Genomic DNA, 22,962 nt, shown 5'->3' with positions numbered 1-22,962 from the left:
CAGCGTTGTTCTTTAAAATAAAGTTTGAATTTAGAATAGTATGCTTAAATTACTTTTCAAGCTTAAAAGGATCAGGGCCTACAATTTTTTAAGGCAAAGGAAAATTAGTCTTTGTGACTAAAACCAAGCTTGAATCAGCCTGGGTTTATTAAATACTTCAAAAAAAAGTTTTCAGGCTTAAATGCAGTTGCCTATAAAGCCGGTGTGCGTTTTTTAAACTTATATGTATACAATTATTATAAATATTATTTAAATATCTAGCACCTTCAGGACTTAAATTTTTAAATATAGTTAAAACTATAATTTGAAAAAGACATACTTCATAAGTTTTCTTTGCCAATCTTCAAAGCAAGAAAGTCATTCTGATGATCAAAACCTAGTCGGAGATTTTAGAATTAAAAAAGAATTCAACTGATTCTTTTTTAAATCAAGAAGTGCCACTATAAAACTTTTTTTTTAAATGTCTTAAATTGGGCACAAGTTATAGTTGCCACATTAAAAAAACCAACTAAAAACTCTATGGTCGCATTGTTGGGTCCTACATAGTTTGCATTGGGGTCGTTTTTAGAAAATCGAATTCCGCCAAGATGAAACTTTTTTCAAATCATCTCGAATTTTACAGGGTGTTTTTGTGGTAGTTACCCCTAAAAAAATTAGCTGAAAACTCAAAGGTCAACGTATTTATAAGCACCTTAGTGTGCATAAAAATTAATTTAAATTGCACAGAAAACTTATGTAAAAAAATCAAAACGACTCAAGATACAAACAATTTTACTTGTCTTTTTATTATGATATTGTTAACGTTTCTGTGTACATTTAATTATAATACATAGTGGAAATATCTATTATAAAAACTCATGTATAAACTACATGCTAAACAAAACACCTAAGTTTTAAATAAATCAAATTGTAGTTCATTACTGTTGTACGAAACAGAAAACATTCGCATTTAGTCAAATTGTTTAACATTTATTTTATAAATAACTTACAGAATCCAAGTACTTTTAAAACTTATTTTTAGTTCATCAGTTGCTGTTGAAAGAAGGAAGTTAGAATCTAAACTGAAAAAAAATACTGCAAGAAAACCAATCTGTTTTTTTAAAGCCTAAGCAGTACATTTTTTAATGGGTCATAAACATTTTCCAGTGACTTGAAAAAAAATAATCAAATACATTATTTTACCGAAAAAAAAAATCGACTTAGAAAAAGTTTTCTTCCGCGGGCCACATTTACATGGTCTCGGGCCGCAGATGTTTCTTTCGAGGCCTTCATTCCGTTCAAAATAAAAACGTGCTCGCGGGCCTCAGTTTGCTGACCCCTGATTTAGGGAAGGTATATGACAAATAATGCTAAAAATTTAGCGTCCATAATTAGAATAAACTAAAGTTGCTGTTTTTAAATACTTGAAAATAATAATAATATAATTTAAGTATAACATTAAACAAAAAATATAAGCTTTATTATGGTAGAAGTACTCCAAAATTTCAGTAGCTATATAAAAGATTTATACTATATTTATTCTAAAACTAAGTTTTATTGAAATGTTAATGCTGTTGTGGCTTTCATTCATGATAAACTTTATAAGTTATTTTAAATAACCATAAAAAAAAATTATTTGTATTTAAAAACAACTTAATTCAAAACTTTATTTATTGAAATTTAAAATAAGTCAACTATTTTGGTGTTTCATGGATTACTAAAATCAGGTTTCGCATAAATTAAGTCTAAAATTTTTTTAGTTTACGACATTAAATGTAAAAAACACAACTAGTTATCAAGTTATATCCAATATTTTTTCGATCTGAATTTGTTTAGTTCTTCAGTAGCATACTACTGGGTTAAAATAACCATGGTAGAGAAGCTAAATTAAGAAAACATAAGTTGAGTATTATAAATATAAACTAAAGACATCTGGTTAAATATCTAAAGTAATCCGCAATATTAAAAAATTAATCATTTAAAAGAATATGTGTACTAAAATATAGACTAACTACTTTGCTGAAGACATTGTGGCTAAAAAAATATTAGTGGCAACTTACAATAACGATGTACTTAATAATCAATTTAAGTTATACACCAACTGGTGCAATAATTATTAATATTTAAAGATTTGTTATCTAAAGTCAGACTAATCTAAACACTTGAAAGATTTCAGCAAAAAATACTAAACAAAAACTTGGTAACAAATAACACTTAAATGTAAAAGTTCCAGTTTTTCTACAAAATATGCATAGTAGAAAATTATTAGAAAATAGTTCCTTGGACATAAGATACAGAAACCAAAAAAGTTGATAGTACTTAATAAACTTTGCAAAACTTCAAAATTATTTCATGATCAATAAAAATTGAGCATTTACAGTCGAAGAACTTCCAAAAATTTTCTGCTCAAGTATGATTAAAAAATATATAACTAATCATACTTTTGAAATTAAAAAAAAATCGGTTATAAATGTTGAAGTTTGTAAAAACTATTTTCTTCTGTTGTTTTATGTTTAATTGTTCGAAATGTTTTATTTGTTTAGCACTTTTATTTCACACTTTTTATTACATCTATCATATACTCTATACAATATACTATATATTTTTATTTAAAGAATAAAAATAAGAAAAAACTAAAAACAACATTATTTAAATTTAAAAGAATAAACCTTAATAAAATTTTGCAGTGATATTTGGAGGTCATAAGCTTTAAAATTATTAGTTAATAGTATTAAAACAGTATTAAAAGTAGTATTAAAAGTTTTCATTTGGTAAACCTTTAATGACTATAAAATTTAATTTATACCTAAACATTTGACTTCAAAATAAATAATATAAACTTCTATTTGATAAAAGTGTTTAAAAATCTTAGAATTTTTATGGCTGAAAGTTTAAAATATAACCACCATATTAATTACCTTTACAAAATTGCATCAACTATGTACTTTTAAGCTTTTAAGAGTTTTAAATTAAGGATATAAACTTCCTTCCTAAGTTTTACAAGTTTTAGTGCCACAATCAGGGTACTTAGGAGACTCTGAAAAAACTCAAGATGTTTTGAAATTATAGAAAAAATTAGGAAAATTCAGGGTATTTTTTTTAACTTAGGATGACTCAGAACAGTTTTGATTTTTTATAAAAGTCTCAGGATAGGTATAAAAAAAATTTAAATCTCTGGACATATTTTCTTTTAGATCTAGAATGAAATTTAGTTGAGTTATTGTTATTTTATATAGCCAATTCAAGATTTTTTTTTTATTGATTTTGAAACGCTTATTTAGAAATTTTAGCCATGTTGATAGTTTTTCATTAATCTTAGAAATCAAATTGTAGTTTTTGTTTTATATCTAAATCTAAAATAATACTTATTATGATTTGACTTTGTTCATGCAAGTGATTAAATTGTGTGGTAAGATTTGTGTTAGTCAACTAAAATATCAAAAAAAAAATCAAATAATTTTCTGTTGTATATAAGGATTACTAATATAGTACATGAAATTATTTATAATTTTTGTTTTTCAATCTCAATTGATTTCAAATTTAAATGGTGAATACTTAAAAAAACATTTCTCATAAGTTTAGTAAACATCTAACGCAGAAGCATACACATGCAAACTTACTTTTAATTATTAAGAAGAAAATAAGCATTAGGTATTAGTAGTTTGCGCGAATGTCAAAATATTTTTTTTAGGGACATAAAAAAATCTTATGGTAGTTTAAGGTTACTTAGGGCAGCTTTTAGTCACTCAGGGTAGTTTTTTTGACTTAAACAGTAGAAACTCTTGTTTTTTATCTTATACATTCGTCCTAAGTTGGAATATAAATCACCAATCTCCATACTGACCATAAAGAATATGTTTAAAAAAACTTAGAAGAATAATCTTCTACCGCTTGAACATTTCTCATACGTCTTACTGTGATAGACTAACAAGAATTAATATTAAATCCTTAGAATATAGAAGAAATTAGTTTGACTTCATTAATTTTTTGAACTAGTTAATGGTAAAACTACAATTAATTTGATATATACTTTTGAACTTTATACTTTGATATATCTTATAAAAATAGTTATATTCTGAGAGGTACTAAAAAAAATACCTGCAAAATAAAACATTGTTGGCATGATTCTTTTTTTTTATCCTTCAGTTGACCTGTGGAACAGCCTTTCAAACGAGCTAGTTTCCCGAAATAAAGTGGAACAGTATCAATTACAGATAAAAAAATATTTTAAATAAAAACTTTTGTCTAAAAATTCTCATAAGTAAGTTGCTTTTTGCTTTAATAACCGTTTACTTAACTTGTAAAATTTGGTTAGATCTGTAGTTTGATTTAATTTGTTCACAGCGCCTTTTCTATATGAGTAACGAGTCCTTTATCAATGTAGTCGATAAACATTTCTCTGTTTTGTTTTTTATTAGTGTGCTTGGGGTTGGGGCATTAAATTTTATGGTTAGTCAATGCATTTAAGTTTTTCTTGTTTGATGCTTCGTATAAGTTTTATGTTTTCAACTTTATTTTGTGATAATCTAAAAGTTTTTAATTTGTTTATTTGCTGTTTTTAATTTTAAAAGTATCATTTTTTTGTTATACTTTTTTGTCTCTACCTTATGCATTATTAAGTGTAAGTGGCCGAGGCTTTGATGCCTGGGTTCACGGTAGAACAATAAATTTACATTAATAATAAATGAAACCACTGAAAACGTTAAAAATTAAAACAAATTAGTAAAAAAAACATAGGTAGCTGTCAAAATTGCACAAGCGTATAAAACTGCACGAGTGGACAAAATTTTACGAGGGACAAAATTGCACGAAGATACTAAGACACTTTTGCTCGAGGGGACAAAATTGCACAAAGATAAAATTACACGAAGACACTTTTGCACGAGCAGACAATTTTGCACGAAGACATTTTTGCACGGGTTGATTTTTTTTATTAACTTTAATTTTCTTTTTAAACTGTACTATCACTGTTACCCCTAACCTTTACCCTCGGTCGGTTAATAGTTCTTTTTTTTTTATTTATTGGTTATTATTATTTTTTATTTTAACAATTAAGATTTTTTTTAGTTTATCATTTGTTTTTTTTACGATCACTGTTACCCCTTACCTTTAATTGGTAGCTTTTTTTTTTAATTAATTTATTTCTATTAATTTATTCATCTTGTATTTTTAATAATAATTTTTATTATTTAAATTTTACTTTTTATTTTTACTCTTACCCCTATCCCTTACCCTCGGTCAGTAACTTTTTTTTTTTATCTTTTAGTTTATTTTTTCTGGTTTTTTTATGTATTTTTTTCTATTTTTATTTTTACTCTTTTGCAAAAATGACCCTGTGTGTAAAATTGTAACTCGTGCAAAATTGACCATTGGTGCAAAATTATCTTCGTGCAATTTGGTGCTCTCGTGCAATTTTTCTTCGTGCAATTTTGACCCGTTCCTTAAAATCTATTTTTTGCCTTGGTTCATGAAAAATTGTTTAAAGAAAAATTATTTAAACAAAATTGTTACCTAGTTAGAACTAAAATAGAACAAGACTTCATTTCATTTCTACAGAAAGGGGTAGTAAAACTGAATAATTTGTTTAGTATAATTGTGTTAAAATAAATATAAAGCAGTGAATAGGTTTATTCAAAATGACTTTAATAAAAGTATTGTTATTAAAAGCTTTTTATTTCAATAACTATTTGCTTCGAAATTATTGTAAGCTATCCAGCATAGATCTCACAGTAGTAGTAGTTATATGAGGAAAATTCAGTAGTTGTTTTTTCAGAAATTTATTAATTTATGAACTTCGTCTTGTATTTACTTTTTTGGTTAATTTCACAGATAATCATTCGCTGTTTTTGTATATAATTGATGTAAGGTGATTTATTTTTTCAATAACAAAAAACAGTTTAATCTTTTACAACTTTACTTTTTACAAAAAACTTTAAAAAAAAAGTTTATATCAGAGATAATAAATTTCAGTTTTAGTTTTGTTAATGTTAACTGAAAAAATAACACGTCGTGTTCTTGTACCGATTAAAAGTATTAAATGATTTAAAATTTATAGAAACTATTTTATTTCAAACGCTATGCTAACTATGAAGAGTTTTTTTCTAGTTCTGTATCTTTTGTGAAACATCTGGCTAATATTAAACAATTTGTAGTTTGTAATTGTAATTATAAAAGGGTTCGTATTTAAGTTTTTACTTAAAAACCATTACTAAAAATGTTAAGGATTAAAACAAATAAGCCTTTTAAATAGCAATAAACTACAATAGTTAAATCAGAGTATGTAGTAATGAAACAAAAGTTTTATTTTGTAAAAGTATACAAGACAAAAATATAGTTATACTTCAAAAACATACCGTATACTTCGTTACGACTGTATCTTAAAACAAAAATCCAAATTAGTAGAAATGTTAAATATTGAACCTGATAGTGCCTTTTTCACTGATACTCATGTAGATTAAATGGTAACCTTTTTAAATATTATTTAAAAACTTGGACGTTATCATAAAAAAGTTTGGATACGTTATTGGGATAGGATTCGACAGCATACTCTTTTTGGAATTTATTATGTTAAGTATACAAGTTTTCTAATAACTTGTTTTGTTAATTTATTTTTTATTAGAGCAAAAACATTAAGTTAAACAAGTGATCTTCAAGCTGATAAAAATCCATGCACACTAAACTGCGAAAAATAATTTCCATGCATCCCAAATTGCGCCGCTAGTCGTAGGAACACGTAAATAACTTTAATTTTCTATATAAGGATACAGCAGAAATTTATGCGCTTTGTTATTAGAACTATAGCTCAATACTCATGCAAAACTCTCTAAAATTATTTAACTGACAACTGTTATATTATTATTAAACAATTATATACATTTTATATAATGAAATAAGCAAATTTTTAAGTAACTAAAAAGTTTTTTTTAGTAATAAACAGTATTACGACTTAACACATTGTAAAGCAAAAAGTTCTTTCTCAGAGGCTAAATAGAAGCCTTAGTCATATTTAAATTATTATTTTTAAATCAAAAGCTAAAAACTGAAAAATGTATGTTTAAACAAGTTACTTATAACTATTATTGTAAACGGCAAAATACTAAACATTGAAAAATTTTTTTTTTTTTGAAGTTTGATTAATGTCAAAAAAACTAGCCTGACATACCTTTAACCTTAAGTTTTGCAAATGACTTTAAAATAAACTTGAGTCAATCTGAGCATTTTAAAAATTATCCTAGGTGTGGTAACACTGTATTAGATATTTAAGCTTACCTTTCCCTTAATTTCCACGTAACATTAATTTCAAATCAAAAAAAATCCAAAGTTAAATTAATTTTAGAATTATTTTAAGTTAAATAATGTTACTATGTTACAAAAAGACTTGGAAGAGTTGGTTTAAATAAAATTTTCAATTAACAATAAGCACTAATTTTACACTTAATTAAAGATTTAAGCTTATAACAATAGCTATTACTAGTATTAGAATATTTAAGTTATATATGAAAAATACATCTATGTAGTGTGTGTAATATGTGTATTTTTAAATAATTAGATAAGAATATTTTCTTGTAATTAAAATTTGTTTCTTTAAATTTGATAAAACTTTAGGGTTTTCTACTCTTTGAGAAAAAAAGCTAGCCTGGGTGACTAAAGATTATTTTGAGTTAATCAAGGTAGTCTCGAAATGACTTTTATTTTATGTAAAAATTGGAAAACACAATTAATATTTGCTAACTAGCAAAAAAGTTACCTCAAATACCTAAAAATATGTAAGTAGTACCATAATGATTTAATAAAACATATAAAATAAAGAGATTTTGAAATTTAAAAAAGTATAGCTAGAGATTTTAAAAGATATCTAAGCAAGCCTAGTTTTTACTAAAAAAAGTTAAATACTAGTCTAAGTTACCCTGAAATACCTTAGTTTCAGTAAATCATAAGTATATTTTATAATAAATAACACCTTAATTACAAATTTTAAAGTTCTACAACAACTGACAAATTTCTAATTTATCTAAAGAAAATTTTACCTAATATTTAGGTAAGTGACCTGCATTAATACTACTTCATAAGTCATGGAAGGAAAATTCTCAGCAGAGGTCACTCCTATTCTACTGAATTGTCAGGCGTTCTGATTTCTGGAGTAGGTGTGGAAGTTTTGAACATGTTGTGTCATAACAAGTAAAAAAAAATGAAATTTTTTAAAATGTTTATTTTATAATATTTTAGTTTAAACAACAGAATTAGAACTAAAAAAGAAAAATAAAATATTAGGATATCCTTACAAGCCTAATTAAAAAAGAAACTATCTTGAGTGACCTTAAACTGTACTAGGTCATTGCGGTTTTTTTTAATCTAAACAAATAATTAAAAACTTTTAAAATCAATGAAAATAAAGTTTTTCAACAAAAATATTTATAAAAGTACAGCAAGAGATTGTGTTTTGAATTTATAAATGACAAATTATTGAAACTCAATTAACTAAATATTTTTCAAAATCTAGAAAAAAAAACCATGAGATTTTTAGAAACCTTAAAGCTAATTGGAATTTAACAAAAAATCAAAACTATCCTGATTTAATAAAACATATTATAAAATCCTGAGTTATACTAAGTCATCCTGAAATTTTCTAAATATCCGTTGTATCCTGAGTGAGAGGCAACCCTGAGCTTAAGTTGACCTGAGATTTTGAAAAATCTGAGTTGTTATTCTTTGGTCGAAAAAACTATCCTGAAAGACTATAAACGGTCCTGTAATCCTAGGTTTTTAAAAGTTCCTAAAAAAATCTAGTTTTACAAAATATTGATTATTTAGTTTTTAAATACTGAAACTTTAACAGCTAAATCTTATTTAAGATGAAAAAATTCAAAACAAAACTACCCTGAGCTTAAAAAAAATCACACTGGCCAGAGTCATACAGATATTATTAAAAGTTTAAGTTATTCTGAGTAAATTAAGTGTCCTACGCTTGCCAAATGTTATTCAGGAACTTATTCCAGGTTTTCTGAATTTATTTGGTTTGTCAAGGTACAAGTTATTGAGTCTATTCATAGTTTAAATTTAAGTTTTAAAAGACTTAGATAGTATAAAAACATTGAAAAGATACTGTAAAGCTACAATACATGCGTTTTTTGTGATTTGAAAAAAAAAAATCTTTATGATATATTTCTGTGTCTATTCGAAACTTTGTTACTAAAAATGTAAAAATTCTTAATATTTAACAATTTTTTATTCAAAATTTTAGGATTTTCCAGATGTTTTAGCCTAAGTAGTCAAATTCTAATTTTTTTAGTATTTTAGTTTTTTTTGCAACTCTGAAGAGTGCCAGCACTAGAAAATTTTAAGACTAGATTGAGTTACCTGAAAAAACGGAGTATAGGAAAAATCTGATAGTATTTTAGTTCAAAACTTATTAAAAGTATAACTATTTGTTTATTAAGTTGATTCTGTATGTTAAAGTATTATTGAATTGCTGATTAATATATTTCATCATAATTATACTTAGTAATTTTAATTGTAGCACAAAGCTTAAACTAAAACATTTTATTAACTAAAAAATAAGTTGTATACTAAACTTTTCCATTTGTAAGTCTATGAAATTTACGTTAAGAAGATTCTTTGGGAATTTTTTCAGGAAAATATATTTTACATTATTGATATATTTACATTGAAAGTATTAAAATTTACAAAAATAGTGGTTTTAAATAAAATGGTCAAAAAAAAAAACCAAGCTAACAGGACTTAAATTAGCTTTAATGCAAAATTTCATCGTAAAAAAATTTATAAAAGTTTAATTTTTCTTTACAGCTCAACCTGAAAAACTTATGCAGACCTAAATATATTTCGTTTACAATTTGAAAACCACTAAGTTAAACTAAGGTGTAACCAATGATTGAATATTTTGTGTATTATATTTCTTGCACTCGTTTATTCTATCATTAATTTAGATTTTAAACAGCAACTCAGAACTAAAAATGTAAGTACAGCTATCTTGTACATGAGGATTTTACTTTATTATATGTACATAAACGGACTACTTTGAGTTATCTAATTCCGATTTTAGAAGAAAAGTTTCATTCAGAAAACACTTATAAATTTTTAAGCAGCTTTGTAAATTTGAGAAAGATGATTTAAAAACCTTTCAACAACCGCAGATTTGGTTTAACTACAAATATTTTTACAAGATTAGATAAATTAATTCTAGTTTAAAAAAGACCTTTACAATAAAGAAAGCTTATTTATTTTTACATTTTGTTTTTATAATGGTATAGAAATTACTTTAGTTAAAACTTGTTGCATTTAAAAAAGGTTGTAAAGTAAAATTTTGTAATTGTTTCTACTTTAACTGTAATTCTTTTTTTGTAAATATTTTCACTGCATAAATGTTATTTACATAAACACTGTACACTTGTCCAAAAAATTCTTTACTAAAATATATTATTAAGTAAGCATATAAACAAGGGTGGTAAATAGTTTGTAAACTTAGTTAAAATACTTAATTAATTTAAAAGTACTAATTACTTTTTTTGATTGTAACAAGCTGGGAAAATTACTGTAACAGTGTAGTATATAAATTACTGCTGTGAAATGTTGGTAATCTATTAATTTATATTACTATAATATTACATAATATATCTACATAAAACTTATAATCAAAACGTGAGCTTATCTATACGTTTTTTATCTGGAAGCTCGAAGATAATTGATTAAATTTTTGAGTTTATCAACTTATACCTACTGATGACAGCAATAAATCTAAAAATTTGACAGTTAAACACTTTTTGAAACATGTCTTATCACTGACAAAAAATTTACATCAAACTTTATTTATTAAACATTGTAATTATTTCATTCAAAAGTAGAAAAAACAACAAAATAATTTTATAACTAACAAATGAGCCACTACTATATAACGCTTTTATTGTGTGTCAAGAGATCAAAAATAAATAAAACAGCAAATTCAAAATATTGAAGTTTTTTTTTCTTACATTCGCAACTTTTAAACTCAAAAAACCTTGCATAAAAAAAATTCAAAGTTTGTCTAACTTTCACTGTTACATAAAACTTATCAAAAAATTTAACTAAATTACATAATAAACAAGTAGACAAAGTCAGTTAACGGCTTTAAACTGCGAATTGTTAATAAAAACTTGCTTATTACTTAACAAGCACTCCAGACGAGCTTTTCTGCTGTTTGTTGTCGCCACTCGCCCCGTCTTGATTCGATCCATTGTCGCCTTTCGTTATCCTATGGAGTTTGTTGCGATAAATTTTTATTAATAGGCTTATAGTAGTTTTTATTTAACGTGTTAATATATATGTAGTTTATAAACACTTTTACAGCTTGACATCTTGCGCTTGTATAGATAAATTAATAAAATTGAAAAGTTTCGTTTCAGTCATTCAGGAAAATATGGAAAGCACACAAGAAAATTTGTAAAAATAATCAAGTAAGTTTGTATTTGATTATAAATTTAGTTTAATAGAAAATTGAACTAACAAAAATATAAGTTTATCTCTTCAAAAGCAGAAGGCATTGTTAAAAAGGCACGGTTGAAATGCTCCAATGAAAACAAGTAGTTTTTGAAGATAAACTTGTCTTTTATAGTCATTTACATTTAGCGTCAACATATTGTAGCTTAAAACATTTTTAAACTTGAGCTTTTACATACTTACGTATAGATAAATTAACTTATTTAAAAAGTCACTTAACAACATGTGGAACGGAAATAAAAATCTTTGTTACAAAAATAAAGTAAGTTTGCATTTCATTATATATTTTTTTGTAACAAAACTTACTATCAAAAGTTTTATCTTCAGATACAGAGTTTGTTTTTAAAAAGGTTTGGTCGAAATGCTCAAATTAAAATAAATAGATTTTGTAATAATACAGTCAAACTTGTTTTTTAAATAAACCTATTTTTACGGTAAAAAAAAATTGTTGGTGTAAATTAATTTTAATAGTCAAACTCGACTTAAATAAAGCATTACATCTATGAACTTAATTGTTTATTAAAAATGTAAAATCCAATATTTAAACTTAAAAATACTTTTTACAAACCAAACCAAGTTTAATAGACATCTAAACAAAATACTTGAGTTTTCAGTTTGAAGTCTTTTAAATCTATTATAAAATCATAATTATCAGGATAAGACATGATAATGTTAAATTTTCAACTTATTTGCATATGTGAACTTCTATCATCAAACTTCCAGTACATCACTTAAACCATCTGTGTATGATTGATGTTTGTAATAAACAGCTCTATCAGCAAAATACTTGTATTATTACCTTATAAACACAGCTTGTCTGAAAAAAGACAAAAAAATTTAGCATTTCCTAGCATAAATGTATCTAGATAAACAAACAACATATCAGGAACTTTTACAATTAAAACCTTGAATTAATAACGAACTTTCACAACTAAAATCTTAAAACAATAACAAATTTTTTCAGTTGGAACCTTAAAACAATAAACAACACAATTTTTTAGAATTTCCTAGCATAAATGTATCTAAATAAACGAAACGACATATAAGGAACTTTCACAACTCAAACCTTAAAACAATAACCAACTTTTACAGTTAAAACATTAAAACAATAAAAAACTTAATCAAATACTGTTTTTTTAAATGTATGTACTAAAATTTATTTTCTCCGTTTTTTTTTATTAGCACTTCAACCTCTTCATCTAATGAAGATATGGTTTCCTTCATCTGAACTGCATTCCGCTTCATTTTCTTGGCAGTTAAAATCATTTGCCTCATTTTATTTAAATCGCTCTCATCTGCTGCCCCTACACTTGTTGAAGAGAATCTTTTCTCTAAATAAAGCCACAACTTGTGGGCTTCAATTTTTTTCTTTTGGCACTCATTTATTTTTACTTTCATTTATAAAATATTTCCTCTTATCATTTAGTATAAAATTTGTAACAAATAAATATACTCTTATTTACTTTAAAAACTTAAGTTACTCTACAAAAAATACAAATATTAAGTAAACTTAATCTTGGCATATACCTCTCTTATAACTTATTTTATACATTTAAACAACTTTGAAAAAATTATAAAGAGGTAAAGTATACACATTAACTTGTTACATAAAATACTAAACTAACTGCTTAGTTATAAAGAACTCAATTATTTACTTAAACAAAAAATATTTTGATTCTAAAATTATGCTAGATAAACTTTTGTGTATATTTCACAGTTTCACTATGGAAGTGTCCTTGCTACAGATCATCAATACTAAAAAGCTTACAAAATCTGCTTGTTCAAGTAGGGTACTTGTTCAATATGTTAAAAGAATATTTTTGCAGTTTTGTAAAGGATATTTTACTAATTTATACCAGATGAAGGTATTGGAAATAAAATTAAATATTTTTGTAAATTTCTAGGAAAATTTTGGAATTTTTTAAATTTAAACTGACAATATCTGACTTTTTTTTTAATTTTATCAAATTTCCTGACTTTTTTTCAAAACCCCCCATTTTTTCCTGACTTTTGTGATTTTTTAAATTTTTCCTGATTTCTTGACCGAGTAGCAACCCTCTGCTTGTTATTTAAAATAAATTACAAACCATAACTCCATAAACTATATTTCATTCCTTTCAAATAGAAGGTTTTACTCACAAGCTTAACATTTAATCATAAAAATACCTGATCTTGTGCTTCTCCTGGTAGGCCTGTATCTCATGTCCCTTCTCGATGACCTTCTTCTTCAGCTCTTCGCTCACCTGCGTCAACCTGTCCAGGTTGAGCTTCAACGCGGGCATCACCTCCCCAACCGTTCTTTCCATCAGCACTCCTCCCACGAGCCTGTAACACTGCCTTCCCGCGTCTATCTGTTTGAAACAGTTGGTAAGTTGTGTTGAAAGTTTTGTCACGTTTAAATCTAACACTTTTGTTTAGTTTTATACGTATTTGAATATTTCGTGACGAAACAGTTTAATTTTTGACTTGCTTGCAAATTTTAAATATTTTAGCAGCACGTTTAAAACAGCAGATGTTCAAAAAAAATAAAAATTAAGTAAACAAAGAGTCATAAAATATTCATAATGAGTTTTAAAACGAACATCTTTCAAAGCCTCAATGGTGACTGCGTGCTCCGACTTCTCGCTGTCAACCTTGGTCAATTGCTGCGCGATCATCTTCTGTTCCTGGCTCAGGTTCTGGAACCCTTCCACTATTTCCTGGGTGTTTGCCATTTTACGTGTATGTTAATTTGTTTAATTCTGCAGAAAAATTTAAACATCCGTGTATAAATAAATTTATCATTTACAATTATCATATGGGATTTGCAAAGTGACTTAAGATTGTGAACAAAAGTACAAAAATAAATAATTTTTATGTGCATGAAGCATTCATCAAAACATTATTTTTTTTAACTTGACTGCTTTAAAATATATATGGAGACTGCAACGTGAGAAAATATAAATTATTGCGGATAAAATCATGCAAAGAGTTCAATTGCCCAATTAAAATACGTAACATGGCACATTGTATAAATTCACGTACAAACTAAATTTTGAAATTTCAACCTAAGTAAGCTCTGCTTTAAACATTTAATACGTTTTATATTTTGTTAATCATGAAAGTTAAATAAAAACATTCTAGTATGTTTAAATCTTACTGAACTATGCCACTTCTTTTAATAGTTTTTTCAATGTTAAAAATGAAAAATAAATATATTCAAGTGTATGGCTATAAAAAGTGAAATGTTAGTGGGGTAAAATGTGCACTCGAAAAATAATATCAAATAAATATTGCATAAATATAAAGACTAGATTTTAAAAGAATCAAAAAAAAAAAAGACAAGAACAACTTTCATAAAAAGTTAAATAGTCAGTTTTGTCATCTAAATTTAAGAAACTGTATAATATAATAGTAAATACAAATACCCTTCAGAGATTTAGTTTTTAAAATATAACATCATAGCAGAAACGAATATAAAATTGCATAAAGAGTTTACATGTATAGCTCTATACTATTTTGTTTTATTAAATTAGAAATATGTACAAATGAAAATAAACTTTACTCAATGCTATTAACAATAGTTTTTGTACTTAGAAATAATATCATAAACATAAATTTAAAAGCCCTATTGGTTTCTTGACCAACTTTATAAATTAAAATAGAGAAAAAGAGTGATAAATGAAAGTGATAGAACAAAAGTGAGGTATATCGATATATTTTACTTTTTATAATAAGAGAAACATAAATTGAAAATTAAATACTGTAACATAAGCTCTCTTAATTAATTAAGTTTGTGTATACAAATGAAAAACTATAGGTAAAAGAAAATATTAGTGATCAAATGCTTACTAGTTTAAAGGTATAGAAAAAACTTTAAAAATAAGTAGATAATCAATTTCAGTTTTTGTCCTTTGCTTTATAGAACTTCGAAAATTTGGCTTTAGAACTGTATGTACTCAAAAAGTTTTTTTTTGGTTTGACTGCTTTACTTTATCAAATTTACCAGCTTGTATTCAAAAGTTTATACACAAACAATTTTGGAAGTCCTTAATAAACACCATGCTAAAATCTTAGGGTGTGAAGTAAAGTTTCTTTTACTCGTAATAACTAAACTAATGAATCAAAAATTAGAAATCAACTTGTAATTCTTCACCGTTTCATTTATTAACTTTAATTAGTAAGCACTTAGATAATCTAGTTCAATAACATAAAAAAGAAAATTAAATTAACCCTGCAGAACAATACTACTATGATTCGCACACTCGCAACAACATATAAATTTTACCAGTAAGTTTTATTAACAAATAGAATGTAAAAAGTCCGAAAAATCTGATGTCATTTGTGCACTCTCATGCCCGCATTACAACTCTTCGGGCAGGAAAACGTTTCTCTTGTTTCCCTCCTCCTGCGCCAGCTCGTCCTTGAAGTACTGGATCGTCTTGGCCAGTCCCTTCTCCAGCGGCACCAGCGGTTCCCAGTTGAGCACCTGCCTGGCCTTCGTGATGTCCGGCTTCCTCTTCTTCGGGTCGTCGGTCACCGGCGGCTTGTGCACGATCTGCGACTTGCTGTCCAGCGTGCGCTTGACGGTTTCAGCGAACTCCTTGATGGTCAGCTCGGAGGGATTACCGAGGTTCACCTGCGAGAGAAGGTGTAAATAATCTGCATTGAATAAAGTTGCATAATGAACTTGTGCATTTTTTAGTACTATATTATGATTGTACAGAAGAATCCATTTTATTAAAAAACCTATTTAGCTAGATAGTATATTTAAATACATGTCCTTTAAGTTCAACCTACTATAAGACTCTAAAAACTTTTCAGCTGAAATTTCAAACTTATACTGATCATTTTACGAAAAAAAGTGTTTTTAAATACTAACCGGACTGATGACGTCAGAATTCATGAGCGCAATGAGTCCGTTAACCAGATCGGAGACGTACTGCAAGCTTCTGGTGTTCGTACCGTCCCCGTATATGGTAATGTTCTCGTCCTTCAGCGCTTGCAGTATGAAATTGCTGACCACACGACCGTCCTTCATGTGCATGCGCGGCCCGTAAGTGTTGAATATTCTGTTAAAAATATGCGCTGTTACTTGGTTGGCTGAGCAGCACCAAAACAGAGACTTCTGAGTTGACAGATAAGTACTCGAAAATCATGGAACATAATGCTTTTTTAAGTATAAGTAGATGTTAGTTATGTTTACAACTACTTATAAGTAGCATAGAAAATACTGTGTGTCTCTTTAAAAATAAATTTCAGACATTAGTAAGTTGTATAGTGTATTCATTATAAGTAAAATTAAAATTATACATTTATTTATCACTGAACTATGACAGTGATGATTAAAACATACCAGGGTTAAATTAGTTTATGGTCCTATAATTAGTTTTATCATTCTTCAACTTCTTTTTAAAATGTACTCGTTAAAACATGTAACTAAAAACAAGTTCTAACCTGGCAACTCTGACGTCGACGCCGCCTTGCTTGTTATATGCGTAACACATCGTCTCTGCAACCCTCTTGCCCTCATCGTAGCAAGCGCGGGGCCCAATCGGGTTGACGTGACCCCAGTAAGTTTCCTTCTGCGGGTGCTCTTCCGGATCCCCGTACACCTCGGAGGTGGACGCCAGCAGCATGGTGGCGGAGGTGCGTTTCGCAAGCCCCAGCATGTTGATCGTTCCTGTTAGCAAATCAGATGTTTAAATTAAGAGATAGTTAAGGGATTAGGGTCGTAAGAAAATTTTATGATTTTATTTTTAATTTTTTGTCATTTGGTTGTAAAACTTTTATTTTTTAAATGTTACTACAGATTTTGCAATGAACACCTCCTAAAAACTTGAGTAATTTTTCTTAAAGAAGAGACTGACTTTTAGTGATTTCTATTTATTCAGTGCTTAATTTTTTTTTACCTTAAGGAACCTATTTTACTGACCGACTTTAACCAGCTATATGTCAAAAAACTGTTTAATTAATAAAAATCTGTGAAAAGCAACTTGTAGCTTTGTTAAAAATCTACGAAATAAGATCAAGTTGTAAAGTTTTTCACAACCACATTGCCCTTAAAATGCTGTTTGTTTGTATATATAGTGTAAGTAATGTAAAAATGTCTTAATGTTTCTTTTTTTTAACATGTTTACCTGATGCAAAATATAAAAAATAAAACCAAAAGAAACATTTTCAAAAAGTACAATGTACAAAAAAAATAATTAACTAGTTTATATTTGATACACAGAAGTATAAAGAATGGCTTAGCTATGATAAAAACTTTTTGAAACATTTGTAATGGGGAAATGTCAGAATTATACACAGTGACAATTTTTTATGGTATACTTCTTTGGTTAGTCATTAAACGAACTAACATTTTTAATAAATTTGATATTTAACAGTTTTGCCTGTTTTGATTGTATTTAGGTGTTTGCAATATTTTACATTTAAAAGTAGATCAAAATGCTGGACCCTAATTATCAGCCACCCTCTACTAGCCTAGATATAGCCAAGTTACCTTTTAAGCAACCTTCACTATGGTTAAACCTTAGCAATAATGTTAATAACAGTCCTGGGGTAATCCACAAGGCTCTTAAGGTGTTAATTTTTAACCAGATTTGGATGTATATTACAAAACAAACAGGGTTGCCAATTGTTTTGGGCAAACTTTCTCAAGCTTCTATAAAGTGCACGTTTTTGGGTCTATTTTTATTAAAATTAATTTAAGGTAAAAAACTGTGTAAAATTGTATTACAATATTGAAAATATACTGTAAAGCTACTGTAAATGCGTTTTTTAATAAAAACACTTTAATGATGACTAAAAAATTTATCTATATGATAGATTTTTTGTGTCATATAAAAACTTTACTACTTAACATGTAAAAATTGTTGAAAATTCTAGGTTTTTCCAGTTTTTTAGTGATTTGTGTTCAAAATTTAAGTTTAGCCTAAATTGTCAAACTCAGGGTTTTCCAGGATTCAAGGTTTTGTAGCAACTTTTAACAAAGTATTTTAAAAAATTTGGAAAGTTAAAACACAAACATAGTTAAAAAAAATGAAAAAAAAAGTAGTATGTTTATAATAACAATACTTCATCAAATAAAAACAAAAGAAACTTTTAAGTTTTCAGGTATTTCAACTACGAAATCAATTAACAAACATACGCTTCAACAACTAACCCATGGATGAAGTTTTAATGGTCTTTATAGGGTTGTACATGTAATGGGGCGGGGATGCAGGGCAGGCAAGATGGTATATCTGATGCACTTCAATGTAAAGCGGCTGTATGACGTCATGATTAAGAAGCTCGAAATTCTCGTGACCAATCCAATGCTCCACGTTGCGTTTTCTGTAGTTATGATAACTTGTAACTATGTAAAATAAACACGTAAAATTATATAAGTTTCATTTACGAGTGATTTTAGCCATTAGTTTATTTAAGAGTAATACATCAGCTTTTTTAATATTATGTAAAAAATGAATTGGTAACGTAAGTTGTAAAGCAAATTAAATTGAAATATTATAAACTGCTTAAATTAAAGAAGCTAACTTATTATGTAATTATAAGTTTAATAAAATAAAATTAAAGTAATCTAGGAATTATTTGTTTTGCTGCTCACCGCTGACACTACAACTATCACTTACTAAGATTAATGAACTTTTACATACATTCAAATTTTTAAATGATCAACTAGTTTAATTAATTTGAATTATTTAAACTATTTAAAACATTTTTTAGCAAACCCTATTGAGTGATAGATATTAGTTTAAAATTATAATGTTGATCAAAAATGCTTATTAGATTATAAAACGTACCCACTTATCAACTAGTCAAGTTTAGTAATAAAACCAGCCTTTTGTATGCCGATAAATGGTATTACAAGACTTATTCAACATCTATTAGTATTTTTAAACAATATGCTACAAATAAAGTTAATTTGAATTGAATTCCAAAACTTATAGTGCTGTTTTATGTAGTTAATGGATACATAGGATGGGTATACAAAGAAATTACCTAATTTACGAAAATCTGTATATGTAATATTTATTATGCAATAAAAAACATAAGTAATCATTAAAGTTAAGCAGTTTTAAAAGTATCTTTTCAACTTTAAACTTAACAAATTAATGAACAGTCTATTCTGTACTATTTAAAGTTTTACAATAAATTACTATTAGGAACTTCTTATAAAGTTATTGTACTATATGCAAATGTACATTTTACAGGGTTGCCAAAAGTTTTTTGTAAAATTTATCCAGGATTCTAAAAAACAAGTTTTTCGATTTATTTTTAGTATAAAAGAAAACAAAGGCAGGGTTGCCAAACTTTTTGAGCAAATTTTTCCACGTTTTCTAAATTTCTTCCAGGTTTTTAAAAGGTCACATTTTTGGGTCTATTTTTAGTTTAAAGCTAAGTTTAAGGTTTAAAACTGTGCTAAGTAGTATAACAACATTAAATACTGTAAAGCTTCTTTAAGTGTGTTTTTTAATAAAAAATGTTTTGATAATGACAATTTTTTATTTATTTATGTGGTAGATTGTCGTTCCAAATTAAAATCTTACTACTTAAAATGTAAAAATTGTTTAAAATTCCAGGTTTTTTGGGCAACCTTGCTGAAGGTAAAAAAAAAACTGTCTTTAAAAATTTAACAACATTTAAAAGATACACTATAAAGCTACTTTAAAAGCTTTCTTAATTGAAAAAAAATTATATTAGATTTTTTTTTAGGATTGACATTTCTACCTAATCAAAATTTTGTTACTTTACATGTAAAAATAGTCTAAAATTCGAGGTTTCTTCAAACTTTCCCAACATCCAGTTTTTTTTTGCCTAGATTGTCAAACTCTAGGTCTTTTCAGGACTCCAGAAATTTTGGCAGCCCTGATTTTATATGAAAAAATTTATTAAAAAATGAAGAATACTTTAAATTATAAAAAATAAATTGCTTCAATTTTAACTTTATTTATAAGAACTTAAAATTTACATAAAAAAGTTTCAATAATTTTTTCTGAAAGTTATTATAGCTCACAAATTACAAGTAATACAAAAATAAAAAACAAATAAATAGAACCTTCCAGTGAAAAAGTTGTCTACCACAGTAACTTCGTGACCTTGTTGCATTAGTTTGTCTACAAGATGACTTCCAACAAACCCAGCACCTAAATTAATGAATTTACAACTTAAAATAATTATATTAATTTAAAATTTATCACTAATTTACTTTATAACTATAAATGTATGCTTTTGGTTTAATCACTAAGATTAAAAAAATATCTTCAAGAATAAAAACATAAGTTTTTATTTGTATCACATCAACATAACTGAAAATATAACGACATTTTACATAAAAACTAGTGCTTACAAAAAATTTAAATTCCATTTCTTAAAAAAGTTTACTCTTTTGTTTTTAAACTAATGTTGTAGCTAAACTAACTAAAAATAAGCCTTAGTTATAACTAAAACATAATATTATTAAATTAGATTACAAAAAGAAATGTTAAATTAACAGGAACCAAACAATAAAATTTAACTGCAAGCAGAGTTTTTAAATAATTCAAAGCTAAATAATTTCAACAAAACACGATCTAAATCAACATTTGGTTTTTTCAATTTAGTAACAATTAAATTAAACTTTGACATTCCGTAATTTTTATAAAACTTATATTTAAATATTTTGAAGCATATATAAACAAAACAGGTACCTCATTTTGTTTTTGATTAATTTAAGAATATATAAAAAGTTGAATATTTATCTAGGCATAAACTTTACAATTTTTTAACTATCCAACAACATTAATTTACCTCCCGTAACAAGTATTCTTTTTCTTTCATGTTCGGCAAGAAACTTTACTTTAGGATAGTCTTTGTTTTTCTTTACAATTTTCAGCTCCTCTCTGAGTTCTTCATTTTCACTTCGCAACTGCCTGATGTGACTCATCACCTTTGAAAGTTTTTAATCATAAAATCTATTTTCTTTTGACACAGATTGTAAACCTATCTAACTTTAAGAAAAAAAAAACAAGTTTTTGAATTACAAACTTTTTTTAAATGTATAAAAACTATATAGAACACATTCAAGAAAATACTTAACAACCAATTTATTATATTTAAAATAGTCAAAAAAAGAGCTATAAATTTGTAAAAATCAACTATAGAAAAAGTGTCAGTCTAAAAACTATTTAAAAGACAACTGCTAATTAAACAGAAAACCTCCAAAGAAAAAGGTTTATGAATACTTTTAAATTGAAAATTAACATTAATTTAAGTAACAATCAGAATAATATTCTTTTTTTAACACTTTACATAAAGCTTTTATGAATTTCATTTTAAAAGTTATTACCTGTGAAAAAACACCTTCAGTAGTGTTAGAGTGAGTAAACTCATTATGAGCAAATGTTAAAATTGCTAGCAGGACAATGCCAGAAAAACCAATCTTTAATTTAGTAGTGAAGCTTGTTTTCATTATGCTAAATATTTTTATTGTAAAGCTAAAAATATTAACTTTATGTGAAATTTTTTTTTTATTCATATAAGTAACAAAAAAAATGCTTATTTTTGACTGAGAAACTATTTAAGTTTCTTTGGCATAGCTTTTTGCTAGTTTATTAGTCTATTAAAAATATTTTTTTCAATCTAAATCTTGTTTATGTATAGAAATAATACTTTAATTTAATTCACCAATGTAATAAGATAACTTTATTTTTCAAATAATTACAAAAACTAATTTTGGATATGCAACCATAAAAGAAGTAATTAGTAATGTTTAATGTGTGTATAAAATTTTCTATTACATTGGTAGTTGTAAATTGGAAAGTTTATGAAACATATAATAATATTTTGATAGCTTTGCAAAAAAGATTAATATTAATCCAAAATAATATGTCAAAGTCAAGACTTAAAAATTAATTGTATATCAAACTTTAGAGTATTTTGTATCCGTCAAAGTTTTCTAAAAAAAAAGTTGAATAGCCATATGAAGAATTCGTGATAAGGATGAAAACAACAATAAAGGTGTAGGGTTCTAGTGTAGTCTACAACCCCAATAAAAACAATAATTAAATTTAAACTTAAATTATATTAAATGCTGATATTAAATAATACTTAAGGTATTAATACTTTAAATCTATGTTAAACTAGGCATGACATAAATTAACATTTTGTATTAAAGACATGGTTGCCACTTGTTTTTTCAAAAAAATTTCCAGGTTTTCCAAATTTCTTCTAAGTTTTTAACAGTACACATTTTTGGGTCTATTTTTAGTTTAAAGTTAAGTTTAAGGTAAGAAAATGAGTTAAATAGTATAAAAAACAATGAAAAGATACTGTAAAGCTATTTAAATTTGTATTTTAATAATAAAAAATTTGATGATGACAATTTTTTTTATTGTATGATAGATTTTTGAGTCAAATTATAATTTTACTACTGAACATGTAAAAATTGTTAAAATGTTTTTTCAGTTTTTTTTTTCAAAATTTCCCAAAATCCAGGTTTTTTTGCCTAAATTGTCAAATTCCAGGTTTTTC

General features: G+C 26.2%; 2 protein-coding genes across 2 annotated transcripts; both read right to left on the bottom strand.

Annotated features, from left to right (window-relative positions):
* Positions 1–10,879: 10,879 nt before the first annotated feature.
* LOC145842641 (prefoldin subunit 2-like) lies at positions 10,880–14,206 on the bottom strand. The gene is made up of 3 exons (XM_082950113.1): positions 14,052–14,206; positions 13,636–13,820; positions 10,880–11,224 (listed from the first exon to the last, which is right to left on the bottom strand). Exons 1-3 carry the CDS (start codon positions 14,181–14,183, stop codon positions 11,134–11,136), a joined length of 408 nt encoding a protein of 135 aa, XP_082806239.1. The 5' UTR covers positions 14,184–14,206; the 3' UTR covers positions 10,880–11,133.
* A 920-nt stretch (positions 14,207–15,126) lies between these two features.
* LOC145842639 (UDP-glucuronic acid decarboxylase 1-like) lies at positions 15,127–21,920 on the bottom strand. Its single transcript, XM_082950112.1, has 7 exons — positions 21,779–21,920; positions 21,241–21,379; positions 20,510–20,597; positions 18,617–18,786; positions 16,906–17,131; positions 16,331–16,520; positions 15,127–16,087 (listed from the first exon to the last, which is right to left on the bottom strand). The coding sequence occupies exons 1-7, from the start codon at positions 21,899–21,901 to the stop codon at positions 15,812–15,814; spliced, it is 1,212 nt and encodes a 403-aa protein (XP_082806238.1). The 5' UTR covers positions 21,902–21,920; the 3' UTR covers positions 15,127–15,811.
* Between the last annotated feature and the right edge of the window lie 1,042 nt (positions 21,921–22,962).

Source organism: Thalia democratica, chromosome 8 (genome assembly GCF_965202585.1).
Source record: "Thalia democratica chromosome 8, ktThaDemo2.hap1.1, whole genome shotgun sequence".
Taxonomy (NCBI): Eukaryota; Metazoa; Chordata; class Thaliacea; order Salpida; family Salpidae; genus Thalia; species Thalia democratica.
Note: the sequence above shows the minus strand (reverse complement) of the source record. Positions and strands in the feature narration are given on the sequence as shown.